This window comes from Lutjanus erythropterus, chromosome 3 (genome assembly GCF_056507025.1).
Source record: "Lutjanus erythropterus isolate fLutEry1 chromosome 3, fLutEry1.hap2, whole genome shotgun sequence".
NCBI classification, from domain to species: Eukaryota; Metazoa; Chordata; class Actinopteri; order Lutjaniformes; family Lutjanidae; genus Lutjanus; species Lutjanus erythropterus.
The window spans coordinates 30,219,859-30,238,333 of NC_139319.1; the positions used below are offsets into that span (position 1 = coordinate 30,219,859).

Below are 18,475 nucleotides of genomic sequence, written 5' to 3' on the forward strand. Positions count from 1 at the left end.
AGCCAGCAAGCCCTTAGCCCCAGAATAAGAAAGCGTTCACAGTGCTACAATCCTGCTAAATCAGACTAACCCTAGCTTTAGCCAAGAGGCCTCCAATAATGCTTTTAGCCCAGGGCTAAGTGCAGTGTAAAAAGCCTCAAGATACAAAATTAAAAGATCACCAGCAGGATTTATTGTCTGGGCACCACCGTCTGTACAAAATGATGGTGAAAATCAATGAAAGTAATTTGGAAGATGTCACTTTGTGCCCACGGAACTTGTTATGTGCATTTTTAACATTTTTACACCACACACACACACACACACACACACTTCAACAAAAACACCAAAACTGAACAAATCTGTATTTTTTATAATTTTTTTGTTTATTGGCCACCATTTCACGTTTTCCACATCAATTTGGATATGATGGAATGCTTTGTTAAGTTTCCCCCACCGCTGTACAGCTGTTGAACCCATCACCTTCCTCTACTCCAGCCTCCCCCCCACCAAACACACAGTACATTCATTCCCCTGTTCATGGATGACCAGAAAATAGTCAGAACTAGTCATTCAACTCACACATTTTTACACCATTCACACAGCATACGATACACATACACACACACGCACACACTGCTGTGGCAACAAGGGTGTTGGGTAGAGCCAAAAGGGATGCAGGAGGTACAGTAGAGGTGAGGGGTGGGGCTGTTTGACGGTTCCCTCCCCGCTTCAGATATCATAGACACTTCTCTCAGACCAACCTGACCACGAAATTGTACCAATCTCTGTGTCTGCTTTAGTAACCACAATGAAATCTCTGATTAGGCATGAATGCAGTGCGACCTATCAGAACTGGCTCCGAAAAAAACAAAACCCATCCAAGGTCTGAGAGTGTGTCCAAGGGCCAACTCTGCCCCAACAGGGCCAACTGGCTACAGCTGGGCACAATGGTACAACATTAAAAATGACAAGTTCTAAGTTAAAAAACAAAAAACCTCATAGTGAAAGCAATTAAATAAAATAGGATTTCCCCAAAAAGTTAACCTTTGTTCCTTTTAGAAAAGAGTCAGTAGCCGTGCTGAAATGAGGAGACTGAACAGAAGAATGATTTGGGAATGAAGATATGAAAATAAAATAGACTTCCCCCCCGTATAAAGAAAGAAAATAATTGGTCTCAGCTACGATAGAGGGGTGGGGTGGGGGTGGTTCTTTGTGCTACACTGGACAAGCTCTGTGGTGTTTATTTCAGTGAAGACATTGAAAAATAAACACATCTATAGGATGGCCCCTTGTCCCCTGAGAGATCAGTCCTTACAAAACCGCCACATAAAACTCTGGTCCTCTGGACTTCTATCAGAGGGAAAACAAAATCAGCAGCCCCCCTAACCTACAGGTACAGGTCACAACACTCATTTAGCTTAGCTCATATCCACACCGAACAATGGCAAGGCTTTGTTTTTTGTTTGTTTTTTTTTTAAAGAGGAGGGGAGCAAATTCATCAACACAAACATTTTGAAAACTGGATCTCAATGCTGTTTTTTTACATTTGGTTTAAAATATACAAGGCAAACATGATGTGGAACTTCATAGAGAAGGCATTGAGGTCTCCCATAGAGGTGGTGTGCTGTTCCACAGAGTCCCCCCAGGTGGGACAAGACCAGTCTGGCCAGAAGTTGCGAGGTTGGAGATGTGGCTGGCAAAAAAAAGCCCTGCCACACCACTGATGGACTGACTGACTGGTGGGCTGGCTAGCAGGCCGGCTGACTGACTGACTGACTGACTGAGAGGCAGTTAAAGGGGAAGTTATTAATGTTCACAGGACAGGGAATGTCCACAAGGGAAGTGAAGGTGGTGATGGTGACTGGTTCGAAGGGTTGGGGTGGGACTCGTCTCCTCTCTCTCTCTCTCTCTCTCTCTCTCTCTCCTGTGCCAGCTCTTACAACTCATCATGTCCATCATCATCCTCACCATCAGAGTCGTCATCCTGTCCTTCCTCCAAATCCTGGAGAACAGAGGAGGAAAGGGCCACAGGTTAACAAGTTATAACTATTTTAGAGTGAATGTACTCTGGTTGGGTCTGGATGGGTAAAAGCTGCTGCTCAGCTAGACATTCTCATTCAGCAGCATGGGACACACCCACCGAGTTGAACGAGTGAAAGGAAAATAACCTGTAGAGCCAGAATTTCACATGTAACTTGGTGAATTAAGGATTGATATTGATCAAACCAAAGATGGTTTTTGACTAACCAGGACAGTTTAAGTTTTATTTTGTTTCTGTCTGTCGAGTTTAAGGTGTTTTATGATGAGTTAACAAAGCAATTAGAGGTTAATTTAAAGGCTTAGTTTAAGAAAAGATAGACATGTCAAGTCAGACATATGGTTGTATTTAATATGGAAAACCAGGATGTTTGTGGACCCGAAACCCTGTGTTGAAGGCTCTCAGTACCCTGAGATGTTTTACTAAGACAATGTAAACCTCCAGCAGCATTCTCAGACACATTCAACACAAGGCTTTATTAGTGGCTGCATTACAGTGTTTGGAATGGTAGCATGTCAGAGGTGTAATCTCAGGCCATCGTGATGTTGTGACTAACGCCTAACTAAAAACCCCTGTCTGAACAAATCGAATCATTCGCCACTCAGCAGACTGTAAATAACACTGCTCAGCCCATGCATCTTTGTGTTTGCATGACCATTCCCTCATGTCTAGAGTGTGAAGACAGGTGGGGTGAGGAGATGTGCCAGCTACAGCCACACCCTCATGTTGACTGCAGCGCCGCACGTGCTGCTTTCATTTGTCAAAGTCCACGAAAGAGGTGCGACAGCTGCAAACAGCATTAAAGGACACTGAACAGTATTCAGCTGGGCTGCAATTAGACTTCTGAGAAGGGAGGCGTGGTGGCAACAGTGGAGTGGAAGGTGCTAGTAAAAAGGACCCCCCCCCCCATAATGTCCACTGTATGCAGAGTGTAAGAGAGGTCTTGGAGACTTTATCATCCTCGGCATGGTGTGAGGACTTAAATTCTGAAATCTCAACTGAGGACTGGCAGAAGATTTGCTAAAAAACCCAAACCCAAACAATAAATACCCATTTTAAATTACTTCAATATAAGCGGTTAATGAGAATATTCTCCGCTAAATAAATTCAACCCCAATAATCCCGACACGTGCTATAAATGTGGTAGAAAGGGCACATTATATCACTGCCTATGGACTGCCCACAGATCCAGGCTTTTTGGATTGAAGTGATTGGTATGATTTCACATGTCACAGGGATAGAACTATAATTATGCACCAAAATGTGTATCTTTGGTATTTTTCCTGTAAATCATAACCTAAGCAAGGCAAACAAGACTATGATCACATTTTGCTTGTTACAAGCTAAACATACCATAGCCAAATCTTCGAAATCCTCTACCAAACCAAGCAATAGTGTCTGGCTTACAGGACTATCAGACTCTCTTGCACTTGATGATTTTATGATACCCCATCTTTGATAGCATGTGGAGATCTTTCATGGCGTTCTTAGAGGGGAGGAAAGCATTGGAGGCATGCTCCCCTTGAATATTAACCACCAACAACTGAGTAAAGCTATGCATTTAGTATGCATGTTCTTCTGTTGTTTTTTTTATTATTATTATTTCTATTTGAAGTGCTTTTCTCTTCTGGACTTTGGAATGTGCCAAATATTGTAATATTGTAATATATCTATTGCCCTGTCATATTTAGCTTATTGAAAATGAGCTGTGATAGTTCTGTTTTGCACCTGTGTTATTTTTGTAGTGTTGTGATACTTTTCTCTGAGAATTAATAAACACACTTGTTGGGAAAAAAGATGCATCCTTTGTATCTCTCCCCAAGATATAATGATGAATAGTGTCTGAAAGACTGATCAATATTTTCACTAACCAAAGTGCTGCCTTTGCTTATTGCCCATTTGAATATTGCACACCTGCAGTAAAGTTTAGGAAAGGTGCCATTTTACTTTTATACGGTCTAAAAACAGAAACCCCACCACCCCACCCCCTCAATCAAAAAAGTGGGTCAGTTCTAAGGTTACGGCCTCAAATCCTCACAGGAGTTGGTCCCGTGAGCGCTATTTTGGGTACAGACATGACGCAAAATATGCCTCCACAAAACGGTTTCTATAAGACACATGTGCATGGACCTCAGGGGTAGGAGCCACTATTTTCAAGCACTGGGCCACCAAGTCCCTAAATTTGGTGGCGAAAGTAAATTTTTGGTGGCCCAAACGTAAACTGGTGTAAAAATTAATATAGAAAAGACAACTTAACACAAGGTAACAAAGACTTCCTTAACTGTCACAATTATTTTTTGCCATAAATTATGATGTGGGCAATGTTTAATTAAAAATGAAGACCTTTCTTGGCTAGATGAGGAAACTGGTGACGCATACAGCAGTGCATCACAAATGACATTTTATTGACTTAAACTCATCCTTCCAGTCACTCCAGTTTCTCATACTCCGCCTTTTGTTTTTCTGGATTTTCCATAAGAATCATGGTAGCAGTATGAGTAAGCTTAGTAAACCATACTTCAGTAGCTGTGACATATCAGTAGCTAGCCAGTGATGAGTACTGTTCAATTCTTTCATAGAACTAAAAGGCACAAAGGAATCATGAGGTTTGTGGAAGTGTAACATCGTGTTGGTGAAGTCTTGCAGTATGTGGATAAAACTCGGTGGCCACAGGGTGACTTTTTATGGCCTTTTTATGTTATTCCTTACTGTAAATTTGAGTGCAGCACTTTTAAACATTTCATAATACATGAAACAACTCTAGAAAAGGATTAGAACAATCAGCATCTAAATCTTGACACTGCAGTCACTCTTTCAATGTAGCAGCTACCATTAGCAGTTTTCCGCATTGTATGTATCTATTCAATTTCAATGTCCCTTCCATTTCATTTGCATAAAAATACCCAACATCAAAGCTATGCTGAACACATACACACACTTGCCACATCCAAAGGTCATATAGCCTGAGGAAGTTTTATAAACAATTCAGACATTTGTGTGCAATTGTTTAAAAGTGGAAAAAAAAGGAGACCAGATATTTCCCTTCATGAAGCTATAACTGTGCTGTAACTGCACTGCTTCTTATAAAATGTGTAAATGCAGCTCTCAGTTCAGCTGAGATTATCTTACCTCCGAGTCCAGATCGTCCTCGTCGTCTCCTGCAGGGGCACCGCCCTCCTTACCACCGCTCTCCAGGAACTTGGTGAAGCCTTCCAGTGTTCTCTCTCCATTGTAATCAATCACCTGTTGATCAGACATTTTTATTACTTTATTCTAACGCACAAGATTTTGTCATATCCCCACCCAGACCTATCACAATTACATTATCGAATTATGTTACGGACATGGCCTTAACTTTTGCTGACCTGTATAATACCCATTGTGATTATATGCATGTTTGTTTACACAAGAATGCCATCAACATTTTTGTCAACATGATGCCAGAATAAACAGCAGGGTTTTCCCTGTCATTATGAGACTTGAGTTCAGCTCCTAAGGTAAATTACCAGAAAAAAACACTATGGTGCTCCAAAAAAGTTAATTAAAAAGTTTTTAAAAGGTCAGTGCTCTTTGAAATGGTATACTTGCATTATTAGGCCATTATATTATCATTATATCAGTGCCATACCAATCATAAAATTCTGATAAAATTTATCACAATTATTTCTAGGACAATATATGGTCCAACAAAAGTAGTTATTGTGAAAGGGTGATCCCCAGCCCACAAAAAAGTCTATAAATGTGAGCATGAATGCATGTTTAAAAAAAACAAAAAAAAAACAGCACAACAAAATTAGCCTGTGAGACCTGACTATGCCATTTAAAAGCAGCCAATAAACTTTGGCGCTCTGCCTTCAGATGGTGCCAGTAAGCTGTGCAGAGCTTATCTTTGAGCAGTGACACAGCAAAAGCCAGTGGGGTGACTGAAAATAAGGTCACACCTGAAAAGTACAATCAAAGGATATCAGCACGGCAACTGATTTAATTTTATTTGGCTGCAACAAGCTGCTAGATGGCCCCTCATGGCTGTCAGTGCAGCACTGGCCTTCTCCTGGGTCTCCTTTATGTTTCATCTAAATAGGATCGTGCGCTAATCCTTAGACTTACTATGGGGTGGCCCCAGTATACAACACTCATTTACGAATGCTAAACTGAAGGATGGCACGTGAAGGCCTGGTCAGTAAAGAGAGGCAGGTGCAGGCTGAGGAAACAGTCTCAGTGCGGGTGAAGTCATTGAGCAGGAATCTATAAGAACTATACACCAACATAATGGTGCAGATCCTACAAGGCCAGCAAGCTCAGGTTTCTGCAGATGGTTAACGCTGCTAAATCAAGAGGCTCTAATGATACTTGAGAGGCCAGGATGGCAATGATTGTGGATCCAAATAAGCACCCAGATCACTATAACTCACAACTGCAAAGGCATGTAATGAATAAGAGGGCAAAGCCAATTATTATAGCTGGAGAAGAGACTGACGGATCGTATACCCGTCAACACAAATGGAGATGTTTACAAAAGATCTTCAAGTAAATTACACCAATCAATTTATCTCTTTCTGCTAATGGATCAAATGTAGAGAGAAAAGAAGATTGTCTAGGAAATTATTGACACTCACCTTGTGCTCATCCCCTGCAGGGAAGAATTTAAGAGTGGGGAAGCTGTGGACTTTGACTGCCTCGATCTCATTGGCTGTGGAGTCCATCTTAGCCACAATGATGTCTGCGCTGTCCTTATACTTCTCTCCCAGCTTCTCCCAGATGGGACTCAGCTGTTTGCAGTGTCCACACCAAGGTGCATCTGGAATACCACAAAAAGTACTGAGTATATTTGAACTGGCTTTAAGCTTGTTTAGATATTAACAAGTAAATACACATTAATGGGTAACTCCAGTATTTTTCAACCATATCTTGCATTTATTTTAGGTTTTCTTTGTGTTTAAGTGACTAATGGCAACATCAATTTTTGAAATTGGTCCAGCATTGAGTGAGACCACTGTAGCCATCAACCACGAACAGACTGAATGAAAGTGCTTGTTTTTGCCACCAACAGGCTGATTTTCAGAGGTTTCTGACAACATTACAGAGATAGACCTTTTATTAGAGTAAGATACTTTTTTTTTTAAACCTAAACAGCAATTATATCACTGTTGCCAAACCCACCAGACTCTATTTACAGAAACTAAATTACTCTCGTAAAACACATTTAATACAAACTAAACCTTTAGTTCACCCAATTGGATGAGGGAATATTCTGGCTGTACACGACATTTCACGACAAACAAAAAGGATCTTAGGCTCAGACTGTTATTCTGCATGTCTGAAAACACTATGGACAGGATTGCTACAGAGATAGACCATTTTGACTGTCAGTGGCAAAAACAAGTACTTTTAGTTTACATACTTTGACAGTGTACAACTGCCAGTCTCGTGACAGCAGTGGTCTCACAGGTGAATACTGGACCAGTTTCTAATACTGTTGTCCCAGTTAGTCACTAGGACACAAAAAACATGGGAAAACAGGGTCCAGAATAAAATTAAATTAAGTTGTAGGTGTCTGGATATTTGATTTCAGGCTTCAATGCAGCTGTAGCTGGAAGCAGGCAAACATGCACTGACCATGTCACATGCAGCCTCAGCTTCATGACCTTGGTCTCCTTTGATTGGCCAGGAAACCCCCCTGCCACTTACTGTCAGGGAATACGGGCCTACCCCGCTGTGCATGACTGGCCATAAGCTGTATTTACCAGCCAGTGATGGAAAATTCCTCCAAATATAGTTCAGATGTGGAGTGATATATAAATAATCTAGCAACTATATTTAACCAGATGTTTACAGTGTCAGTATCTGGTAACAAATTAATTTTCAGCGAGTGAGCTGAGGGGGTGTGACTGAGTGCCTCGCATCAGCTCTCAGGTATTTGACAAGGGCTTAACACGAGCAAAGTAAGGAAGGCCATGATCAGAGTTTCAAACACTGAAGCCAGAGGCTTTGCCAAATCTCCCACCTATACAAAACGGAGCTTTACTGGAAGAGATACCCGTGTAAACAGGTGAACCTCCCTCCCTTAACACCACAAAAAGATTATGCATGAAAGTTTGAATGCATTTAAAATGGAAACGTCAGCTGACATGAGGAGGCTCTTACAGAATTCAACAAAGACGTTCTTAGAGGGATTGAAGGCAACTTCCTCGAAGTTCTTGCCCACCAAAACCTTGACGGGGTTTTTGTCCCAGTCCTCAGGGATGTCCTGACTCATGAGGTGAGGCTGTGAGAGAAGAGAGTTATTACAGTAATACACTTAAATAATTGTCATTTAACACATTTGCATTTAAATACATGGGGTTTATTAATGTTTAATTATGTGTTAAGTTGATGGTCCTGTTTTGTCAACAGTATTTATAGCACATTCTCAAGAGCACAGGGCAATAGCTAAACCAAGCTACAGTCATCAGCATGCTGTATATTAAAACTTCCAAGTCTAAAATTAACTCAACATTAGTCAAATCCATAACTATGAATATGTTGAGATATCTTTAACCTATAACTGACCACTCCTCTCTTGCTCACCTTGAGTTTGCCCTCAGTGAAAAGTGTGCAGAACTCAGTGATGCTCTTTGCTGTGATGGCGTCGCTCTCAGGTTTGTACTTGGTCATCTCATCTTCCAGGGTGATGAGGCGGATGGCGGGGCATTCCTCTTTCTTCAGGCCGAAGAACTCCAGGATGCGCTGGTTGTCGTCTACGTCACTGTCGATGAAAATGAACAGGATCTGGACAGGGAAGACAGGACAAGAGGTCAACATTTGATTTCCTCTGATCAGGTCATTCAAAATAACCTGGCGGTGCAATATGTTCGACTTAAAACGACTGTTCACCCCACTATCAAAAATACATATCTGAACATGGCTTGTGGAGCTCAAAGTACCCTCCCAAAAAAACAGAAAGGAAAAAAAAAAAAAAGGAAAAATACGTATCTCTTTTCAAAAATCAAGTACCATTTAGGCCCTTTATATTGGGGAGAAGGCAGGAAAAATGCCAAAAATTAGCTGTTTTCAGCTTCTAAACTGAAAGGATTTGCTATATTCCTTAGTCCTATGTGATAGTAAATGAAGAGTCTTGGGGTTTTGGACTTTTGGTTGGACAAAGAAGCAATTTAAATTAGCATTTCCCCCATTTTTTGACATTTAGACAAAACAATCATGACAATAATTGGCAGATTAAGGAATAATGAAAACAATCATTATTGCAGCCCTACAACAAAGAGGAAGATGGATCATATGTGACAGATTAAAGTCAAAGTGGCAGGTGTTTTCAGACAGTTCACCTACCCGACCCTTGAATCCCTCTGCAGCTTTCTTAAACTCGTCCATTTTGTCCTGGAAGTCTGAAGCGGCTTTGGGCAGGAACATGAGGATGTGGGACTTGATGTCTCCGCCGAAGATTTTAGGGGCAGTCTGCAGAAAACAGAAACATGTTTTTAGGTAGCCTGATCGAAAATTCTCCGACTACAGCCTACCCTTTACATAGCTTGAAAGCCCAGACTTGTGCATGAGAAGGTGCACGCTACAATTTCAAGCACTTTATGCAAAACTTGAAAATACCCCATAAAGATTCAAGTGTTTTTTTCAGCACATGTGGTTTCTTTCTGTAAACAGTGGTGCAGACTGGGGAAAGAGACAATGGTCACGCTGATCATTACCTGCTCAGTGAACTCGATGACCAGAGGCAGCTGGTTGGCCTTGACAAAAGCCAGGAGATTTTCTTTGGTCAGCTCTCCATCAAAGGTATTGCGTCCTTCATCAAACTGTAAAGGAAACATTTAGATACAAATATTATCCACCCATCTAGTCTGCCTGTGAACACCAAACATAGATTTACCAGACAAACCACTTTAAAAGCCCCTGGTGACCCCCGCCTGATGAAAGACCCAGCAGCCCAGATGGACTTTTATTAAGTGTTAAGAATAGCAGGGTACAGTTGTGCCAAGCAGTCTTTACTGGCACACAATAGGGGAAAGGACATTTGGCCGGTGGCATGCCGCCAGCCTTGCGGCCACTGACCGAGGCATGAAACTTAAACCTCAAACCCCTGTAGCAATAAACAAGTGAGAGACCCCAGCTGTTTATTAGGACTGAGCCCCTGTTTGGAGAGGATTTGCCTAACTGCAGGCGATGAGCCCACATGTCAGCGGTGTTTGTGTCAGGATTCAGTTACTAACTTGGATCAAAAGGCCAGACAATGGCAGTGAGAGGACTGATCCTCTGTACATGTGCCAAAATGAAAGATCATCATCCATAATTCAGAGGTATATATACGGTTTGTTGTTTCTCGCTGAAGAAACAGGAGTTGCATGAAATTATTTTATTACTGATTTACTGCAAACAATGCAATGGTCAAAACAATGATGAGGTTCCACAACAAAAAGTGATAAAGTCTGACTGAAATGAATGAATTATCAAAATGGAATAAAACGGTGTCATATATAAAACCCATCTGTGGGAAAGAATTGTTAAATAGACTACAATTATATAGCACCTAAGACGCAACGCACTTAACAAAGCCTCACATGGACTCATATACACATAAACACTAATGACAGCAGTGCTGCAGTACAAGAATCTTGCCTGCACGTTAGGAGTCGGTAGGGGTTCACTGGGAGCGATTACATACACATTTTACTTTTTTAAAAATATAATATCTTCTATTTTAATGTTCTTGAAGCTTTGCACTGAAATTATAATTCATATGATACAAATACATTCCACAGTGTTGACCTTTTATGTTTTTAAGGTGAACTTGTTCTTTAACTGCTGGATGTACAAATTAACAACTCTTCTGCTAACAAGATTAGCAGGTGGTGTACAGTGGGTTTCTGAGGTTCATCAGTGGTAACAGCTGCCTGCTGCAGCCAAAAAGGATGCAATGAGATCAGTGAGGGTGAACCAAAACAGTCAACTTGTAGCTGCTGCAGACTGTGCTGCAGGTTTTAACTGTAAAACGGTGGAACTGTAGGTTCATCACTCACCACCTTTTATATCATCATCACACTGTCACTTATTTGTTTTAATTCCAGTCAACACTTGCATTTCAGGGATAGGCACTAATATATTTACACACTAGCCCCGCAGGCCACCAAGTCCTTACATTTTTTTTAAACAGTACAGAAATGGACATTTAACGCAGCTTAACACTGCCTTCCCTAATTGTGACATTTATGTTGTATTTTTTCACTAGAAACAATGCCTTCAAAAATACCACATCACAAGTCATAGAAAAACAATCTAGACTTCTCAGCTAATTGAGGAAGACTGGTGGCGCACACCGCAGTACATTACATCTTTGGACTTCTTACAAGAACACTACCAGATGTGGTCCTCTTTAAGCAGACACATCTCTCTGTGAACATTGTGAGCAGAGAATGGCAAAGGTTGTTGGATGAGGGGATATTTGCTTTTGTAAACTAAAGATTTCAGGATTTGAAGGGTTAAATTAATCAAACATCCTCACATTACTCACTTGCTTAGTTTTTTCATTGACAGACATAATGGACCTTGACCCAATTTGACACATCCACATGCTGACTGAGATATGGTTTTGCAGATAAGAAATCTGAATGATCTGTGACCTTTTCAGCAGGGGACAGCTATGGTCAATAACCGTAGTTGGGTAATCAAGGAGCTACAACACGTGGGAAGAAAGAAAGCTGGCCTATGCGGGCTCAACAGAGAACTCACTGCAGCTATTCATTCATGCTCTGCTCGTAGCCAACGGGGTTCCTTAACAGACACACCATCACCTAATACAGCTCTTTACATTCATCATCATCAGCTCAACATGCTTAGGTCATTCAGTGCCACTGGGTGGGTCAAGCGACAGGCGCACGTCTTGAACGTTGAGGCACCTCAGACAAGCCGAAATTAGCAACGGAGAGCAGATACTGTGAGGTCAACAGCATCATATTACCAAGGTCTACATCAAAAACACTGGGGTGCCTTCAGCACCTTGTCTGTAAGCGTTTACACATGTGTGTAAGTGTGTGTTTCATAAGCTGAGGTGAGGCCACTAATAACCCATTTACAATACATTTTTACTCCAGGACCGTGAGTGTTGGGAGATGTCCTTTAACCACAGTGCGTCCACGTTTGAACATACATTAACGTAATACTAGTGTCAAGGACATCTAAAAGATTTATTATGGTACAGTGAAGAAATAAACTTAAGAACAGGAAGTCACCTTCTTGAAGAGGACAACGCCGTCCTTGGACACCTCAAACTTGGAGTAAACAGCATCATCAGAGGTCATGGCGAAGGGAATGTCATCTATGGCTTCAGCTGCTTTTTCGTAGGCCTTGGCACCTTCAGAGGTAGCATCCTACAGACAAATCAAAACTGTCCTTAAGATAAAGCACTGTGCAAGTGATCCCCAGTGATTACAACTTCCTTTATAGCATTTAAACTGCAGTAAGCAACAAAGCATAACGATAAATGTTGTGCCAGAAAAAACATATTTGAATAATAAAGAGACTGAACAGCTCAAAATGTATTAGTTGTGCTTTTGAAATGACAAATCATCAGAGCCTGATGCCAAACAGTATACAAGGTATGCATATGGGAAAGTAACAATTACATCAACCATCAATTTAAGTCTTAACTTGTTAAACTGAAACCTTGAGACATCAGAATCATACCTTAAAGAATCCAATCACTGCAACCTCATTGTCAGCGATCAGAGACTCGGCCTCGCTGACTCCAGCCAGGGAGGCGACAGCCGGCCCTGTGCGCTTCTTCAGCCAGCTGACAATATCATCTGCCTGCCTGCCAGCTGCAAGACAACGAGACACAATAACTCAAGTAATACTGTATACACAAACATCACGGGACATATCAAAAGCCAAATGCGATTTATGATTTAAATAAAATATGGACAATGTGTGCTCAGTTATTAGGCTTTGTGCATATTAGGTAAGTAAGAAACATTTATCTCAGTGAAAAGAGCCAAAGAGATGTCATCTTGACCCAGAGAGCTGGAGAAATACCTAACCTCAACTTCAAAGCTATAGCACAGTTCAGCGTTTTTTTTTCCCCCACTTGCCTGGTTGACAGGTGGCTCATCCACATTTTACTTGCCCCTGAATTGTTTTATTTACGGTTAACAAGCAACAATGAAGACTAAATTTGATCATCATGTTTAATCTAGAGCTGCAACATCTATAAAATATCAGAAAATAGTGAAAAATGCCCATCCAAAAGTCCAAGGTAATGTCTTTAAATGTCCTGTCTTGTCAGTGTAAAAACATCTCAAAAAGATATTCAGTTTAATATGATAATAAATGGAAAAAGCGCGTGAATCTTCATATTTCAGAGGTTGAAAACAGCATTTTCTGCCACTTTGCATAAAAAAATTCTACTGACTGATAGTCAAAATATTTTCATTCTTTTTTTTTTAAACGCATGACATTTTATTAAAATTTTCTTACTGCTAAGGCTTATAGGGAAGCAGATGTTTAAGAGAATTTGCAATGTGATCAAAGTGAACACACAAGGCATGGAGACACGCTTCACCAATTTTCTGGTGTGAAAGTTTTAGTGAAAATACGTTGACAGCAGACAGACCACTTCAGCCTTTCTGAAACCTGTGGCCTGGAGCTCCTCCAATTTCAGGTGGCAATACAGAAGTGGTCCATATGGTTTCACTTTCAAATCCAAGAACCATATTGCATGACAATAAAGTATTAAACAAAAGTTAAAATCACAATGCCAACTTTGTGAGGCTGCAAAAACATGTTTACCTTTCTTTGGAGTGAGACTGACACAGTGCAACTAGAGTGGACCTAAGACATACATGGCTGTCAGACTGAACTAGTGATGCAACACAGGAGCAATTTCACTGAGAAACACATGTTGATGGAGTGCTCCAAGGCAGTACATGGGAAATGAGTCTTTCTTGGTGCTGCACTCAAGTCAGAGTAGTCATTTCCACAATTAAAAAAAAAAAAAACGACTGCCCTCTCCCCACCCTTTCTAAAGCTATCCTGCCTCAGACCAGCAGCAAGGAGGCGACGTGAGCAACTGCACATATCTCAACCGGCACAGAGTCAGCATGAGAGGAACGTGCAGCGAAGGCCCATCCCACATTTTGGCTCAGCTGTGTTGCTGAAAGCTGATTGGCTGACTCACTTTTAATGCTGCTGTGCAGATCATATTACCAGGATGAAAAAAAAAAAAGTCAATAGTGCTTGCCTCTGGATGGCAGATCTGATTCTTTTTGCCATTTGTGAAGCATTTCATGACACTGTATTATGACATACTACTCACTCACTTCACTATGACAAGAGTTACTCAAGATTGCATCATATTGTGAAAAAATAAATCTCCCATTCATTAAAATGCACTGAGTGGAGAAAAAAGTTGCATGACAGAGAAAAATGAAGTTAAATGATGCAATTTAAGAGAATGAGAACATTTTAACATTAATCTTAATGAAAAATATGAGTAAGCAAAAGTATCTGTCTGCAGAATATAAATGGAGTTAATTTCCCACCACTGCCTCCAACATCTAAGACAGAGGCACTGATATTTAGCCTGTGCTCCCTTTGTTTTGGCCCTTCATTTGACAAGCTAAAGCTCTTGTTCTCCTTATTTTGAGTGTGCTGTAGAAACTTTACCATAATGACTATGAAAGGTAAATTTTGTGCAGCTAAAAATACATAACTTGAGTATTACTGCAATGTACAGTACCGTGTGGTTATGCTTCCCTGTTAAATTCCATTAAATTTAAACTTAAAACATTTGATAGACTTATCTGAAACTGCAAGTGATAAATGACTGCACAAGGTATTTATTACAAGAGCTGTGATATGGGGGCATTTTGTGAATTCTGTGTAATTTAATTATTATTCAATGTAAACTTAATATCCAATACTGATTTGTTAGTCAGTGTCATCACTAAGATGCTTAATTTTATAGTTTGTCAGGCTGACTTTTTCAAGCTCAAGTCAAATTTCCTCTCTCGATTACAAAAGTGGACAATACAGTTGTTCAACTTAATTTAAAGCACATTGAGTTGCATGTACCTTCCCTCAGAAAGGTGTTTTTCCTTTTCAATTTATGCTCTCAAAACAAAGCATCTGGATGTTTTTTGACAATCAGCAAATGAATAAAATTACCATTAAGCAGATTAAAAAGTGGTGTTTTAATTATTTTCAACTTTATTTTAGGTTTATTCTGTACATTTTCTATAAAATAAAATACATTTTAATTCAATGTAATTTTGTAAAACATCAACATTCATTTTTGGCGCACAGCCCTCCATCCACATTAATTTTTGGTCTTTCATGGAAAAGATATTGGGCACCTCTGTTCCAAATAATATCTATCTCATACATGCACATGTGTACGAAAAAAAATCTCAGTAATGCTCACCAGAGTACTCTTTGGGCGACTCCTTCTCTCCACCCTTGAAGAACTTGATGGTGGGGTATCCCCGGACACCGTACTCTTGAGCCAGTTCGGTCTCCTCTGTGGCGTCAACCTTACCCAGGCGTACCTCTGAACCCTCGGCCTTCAGCATGCCAGCGGCCTTGGCGTACTCTGGAGCCAGGGCCTTGCAGTGACCACACCATGGAGCATCTGCAGGAGTGTCAGGAGGACATTTTAGCAGGACACATACACAGAGGTCTGTATTGTTGTCGATGATGGAGGTCGATCATTTATGACAACAAAAAAATCCTTCAGGATAGATTAAGTTTTTCTTGTTATATTACTGGAAAACAAAACAAGTAAAACAAAAATAAAAACATAAAGATGGATATGTAACCTGCTCTCTCTCAGTCCTTTTTGAACTAATTACTCACACACCACTAGAAATTATGCTCTTGTCCATCACAACAGCCCAAAGTGATGTCTTTACATTTCTTGATTTGTCTGAACATCCAAAAACCTAAAAATTAAATGACTAAAATCACTAAGATGTGAAGTGTGTGTGAAGTTTCTGATGATCGCCCACTCAAAATCACTTGATAACTACCTTTGCTATTCACCAAAACACTGTCCTGCTCAGGCAGAACAGAATAAAGTAGTATGGAAATGATCAGTCAATCAACAGAATTGATTAAAACTGTTTTGATAAATGACCAATAGTTCACACATTCACTTTTTTAGCGACTTAAATGTGAGGGTTGCTGCTTTTTGGACTGTTGGTCATAAATAAAACAAGCAATTTGAGCATGTCAGCTTGAGCTTTGTGATCTGCATTTTAAAAAACATTTTATAAACTAAATGTTAGAGCTGCCCTTGTTAGTTGATTTTTTGTCAACAACAACTGGACATTTTAGGGCGTTACTCTGGACTTTGGTAATCAGTCATAAAAATCTGCCACCATTTTCTGATCTTTTATGGCACAAACAACTAAGTGATTCATTGAGAAAATGACTGACAGATTAATGAAAAATTAAAATTAACTACTTGTAGCCCTAAACAACACACACACACACACACACACACACACACACACACACACACACACACACACAATTATTGAAAAAATAACTAATGGTTAAAATCGCTAAATTAAAGCCCTGATTTCTATGTTTTAGGACAACTTGTGAAGTTAGCTTGCAAAGTTTTTTAAAGGACTAGTTTGAAAGAAGTCCTTTGAGCATTATGAATGCATATCCTAGTAGCTGGGGCAGACTGCTGTAAAAAATGCAGGATAATCTAATTTCTACTGTGGCTCCACATGTTAATTTGTAGGCCATGGTGTCCAAATGCTCACGTAAAAGTCTAGATCCAAACTCCCAACAGTTAATCAACCTTATGGGATAATGACACGTCAAACATAATGACCTGCATTGCATCACCTTAAATTCTTGTCAGAGAACAAAACTTCCTTGTTCCAGGACAGTCGATATAAACGCACAGATGAACTTTTGTAAAGTACACGTCAACCTAGCTCCACAGCTCAACTGCGATCCCGCCCAGCTGAGAAATACGTGGGCAAACAAAGCCTTCATCCCTCCCATCCTGAGCTCATTGGAGAGTCGTCCGCCACGGCCATCCCTGACTGGTCCACTGATGTGTCTCACAGTGTGTGAGCAAGTCAACAAGCTGACAAAAGTGTAGCGGGATGGGCCTGCAGGCTATGGAGTAGTGCTTAAATACTGTCTGTGGTATGGCACTAAAACTAGCCAGATTAATGTGAAAAATAAATTACTTCCATGCAAAAACTTAATTACTATCGTAGATAAGACGCCTGGCTTCCATTAAAAGTGAAACTTGCTGTATGAAACGACCGCAAACAATCGAAACTTGTATCCCCACACCTTCCTGAGTCACCCTAAGTACTCTTTTTACTTCTGGGTACTTATGGCGTTAATTACAGCTTTATCCCGACGGTAAAAGTGATAATACACGCATTGGCAGACTTCATAAATGCAACATGATGCGCTGCTATAAGCTAACTTGTCTATAACCTAATGGAGCTACAAGTTAGCTAACTTAAAGCAAAAATATACCTAAATAGAACTTGCAATGTGACTAATATTAGTAGAAAAACTTAATTGGGAGTTACGGTGTTGTGGAGAGTTTCGTATCCTGCTCAGAATCCGTCAATACTTGGAGGATACTCGGTGCTAGCTAGTCACATTTAATGAGAAGTAGTTTGATGAGAAAACAGTTTGATAAACAATGCACCATTCATTTTTTTTACACAATCTGAACTACGATGAAATCGCCAGTGGGAAACTACGTGAAACGGATTCACGCATGAATGCAAAAGTGAGCCCGACACCAGTGAGTTAGCTGCGAACAGCGCTAACTTGTCAGAAGTGTCAAAGTTTAATGCTAACATGAACACAGGCTTCATTTAGCTAGCTAGCTGGGCAGCCGGTGAACCAGCGGAAGACAGCTAGCGCTAGCTGGAAAGACACTGTGGCTTTTCTTACTTACAGAATTCAACCAGGAGGTTAGGGTGAGCTTGGAGAGCCTCGTCGAAGTTACTTTTCTTCAGCACTAGGACATCCTCTTCCTCAGCGATCTCAGCCCGGCTGGCCACAGCCAGTGTGCACAGGAGCAAAAACTTCAACATAGTTGCCGTCGAGTGTTCTTCCTGACAGAGAGACGAGAGCTGCAGACACGGTCTAATACGGTTTAGCGGGGAAACTGCGCTTAGTTTTGGTCTTTTCTCTTGTTTGAGGTTGGGAGAGTAGCAGATATTTTGTGTCTACCGCTACTAACGTGGCATTGCACGCAGAAACCGGAGGGGTCAGGCGTAGTGCGCATGCGCATTTATCAGGCCGAAAGCAGTTCGTGTTGAAATGTGACTGGACCGCAGCGGGCTGCACCTGGAAGTGAAAGACAGGCGCTCCCTGCTCTCTGCTGTCATGATGATAACACAGAGGCAGCATGGAAAACTGTATGGAAAACAGGATTTTTTTGTTAAACGGATATTTCTTATTTGT

General features: G+C 40.7%; 1 protein-coding gene across 1 annotated transcript; it reads right to left on the bottom strand.

Moving 5' to 3' along the window:
• Nucleotides 1-344: 344 nt before the first annotated feature.
• On the bottom strand, nt 345-18,283 carry p4hb (prolyl 4-hydroxylase, beta polypeptide). The gene is made up of 11 exons (XM_084715781.1): nt 17,964-18,283; nt 15,441-15,647; nt 12,707-12,840; nt 12,253-12,390; nt 9,718-9,822; nt 9,347-9,472; nt 8,588-8,788; nt 8,165-8,285; nt 6,637-6,818; nt 5,150-5,263; nt 345-1,984 (listed from the first exon to the last, which is right to left on the bottom strand). Exons 1-11 carry the CDS (start codon nt 18,100-18,102, stop codon nt 1,919-1,921), a joined length of 1,533 nt encoding a protein of 510 aa, XP_084571907.1. The 5' UTR covers nt 18,103-18,283; the 3' UTR covers nt 345-1,918.
• Between the last annotated feature and the right edge of the window lie 192 nt (nt 18,284-18,475).

Excerpts from the sequence above, each read along its gene's own strand:
- p4hb (XM_084715781.1), bottom strand. The coding sequence starts at position 18,102 with ATGTTGAAGTTTTTGCTCCTGTGCACACTGGCTGTGGCCAGCCGGGCT. Across the intron at positions 15,648-17,963 it reads TAACCTCCTGGTTGAATTCT|ATGCTCCATGGTGTGGTCAC; the intron begins GTAAGTAAGAAA and ends ACACTCCTGCAG. Across the intron at positions 9,823-12,252 it reads GCGTTGTCCTCTTCAAGAAG|TTTGATGAAGGACGCAATAC; the intron begins GTGACTTCCTGT and ends TTTCCTTTACAG.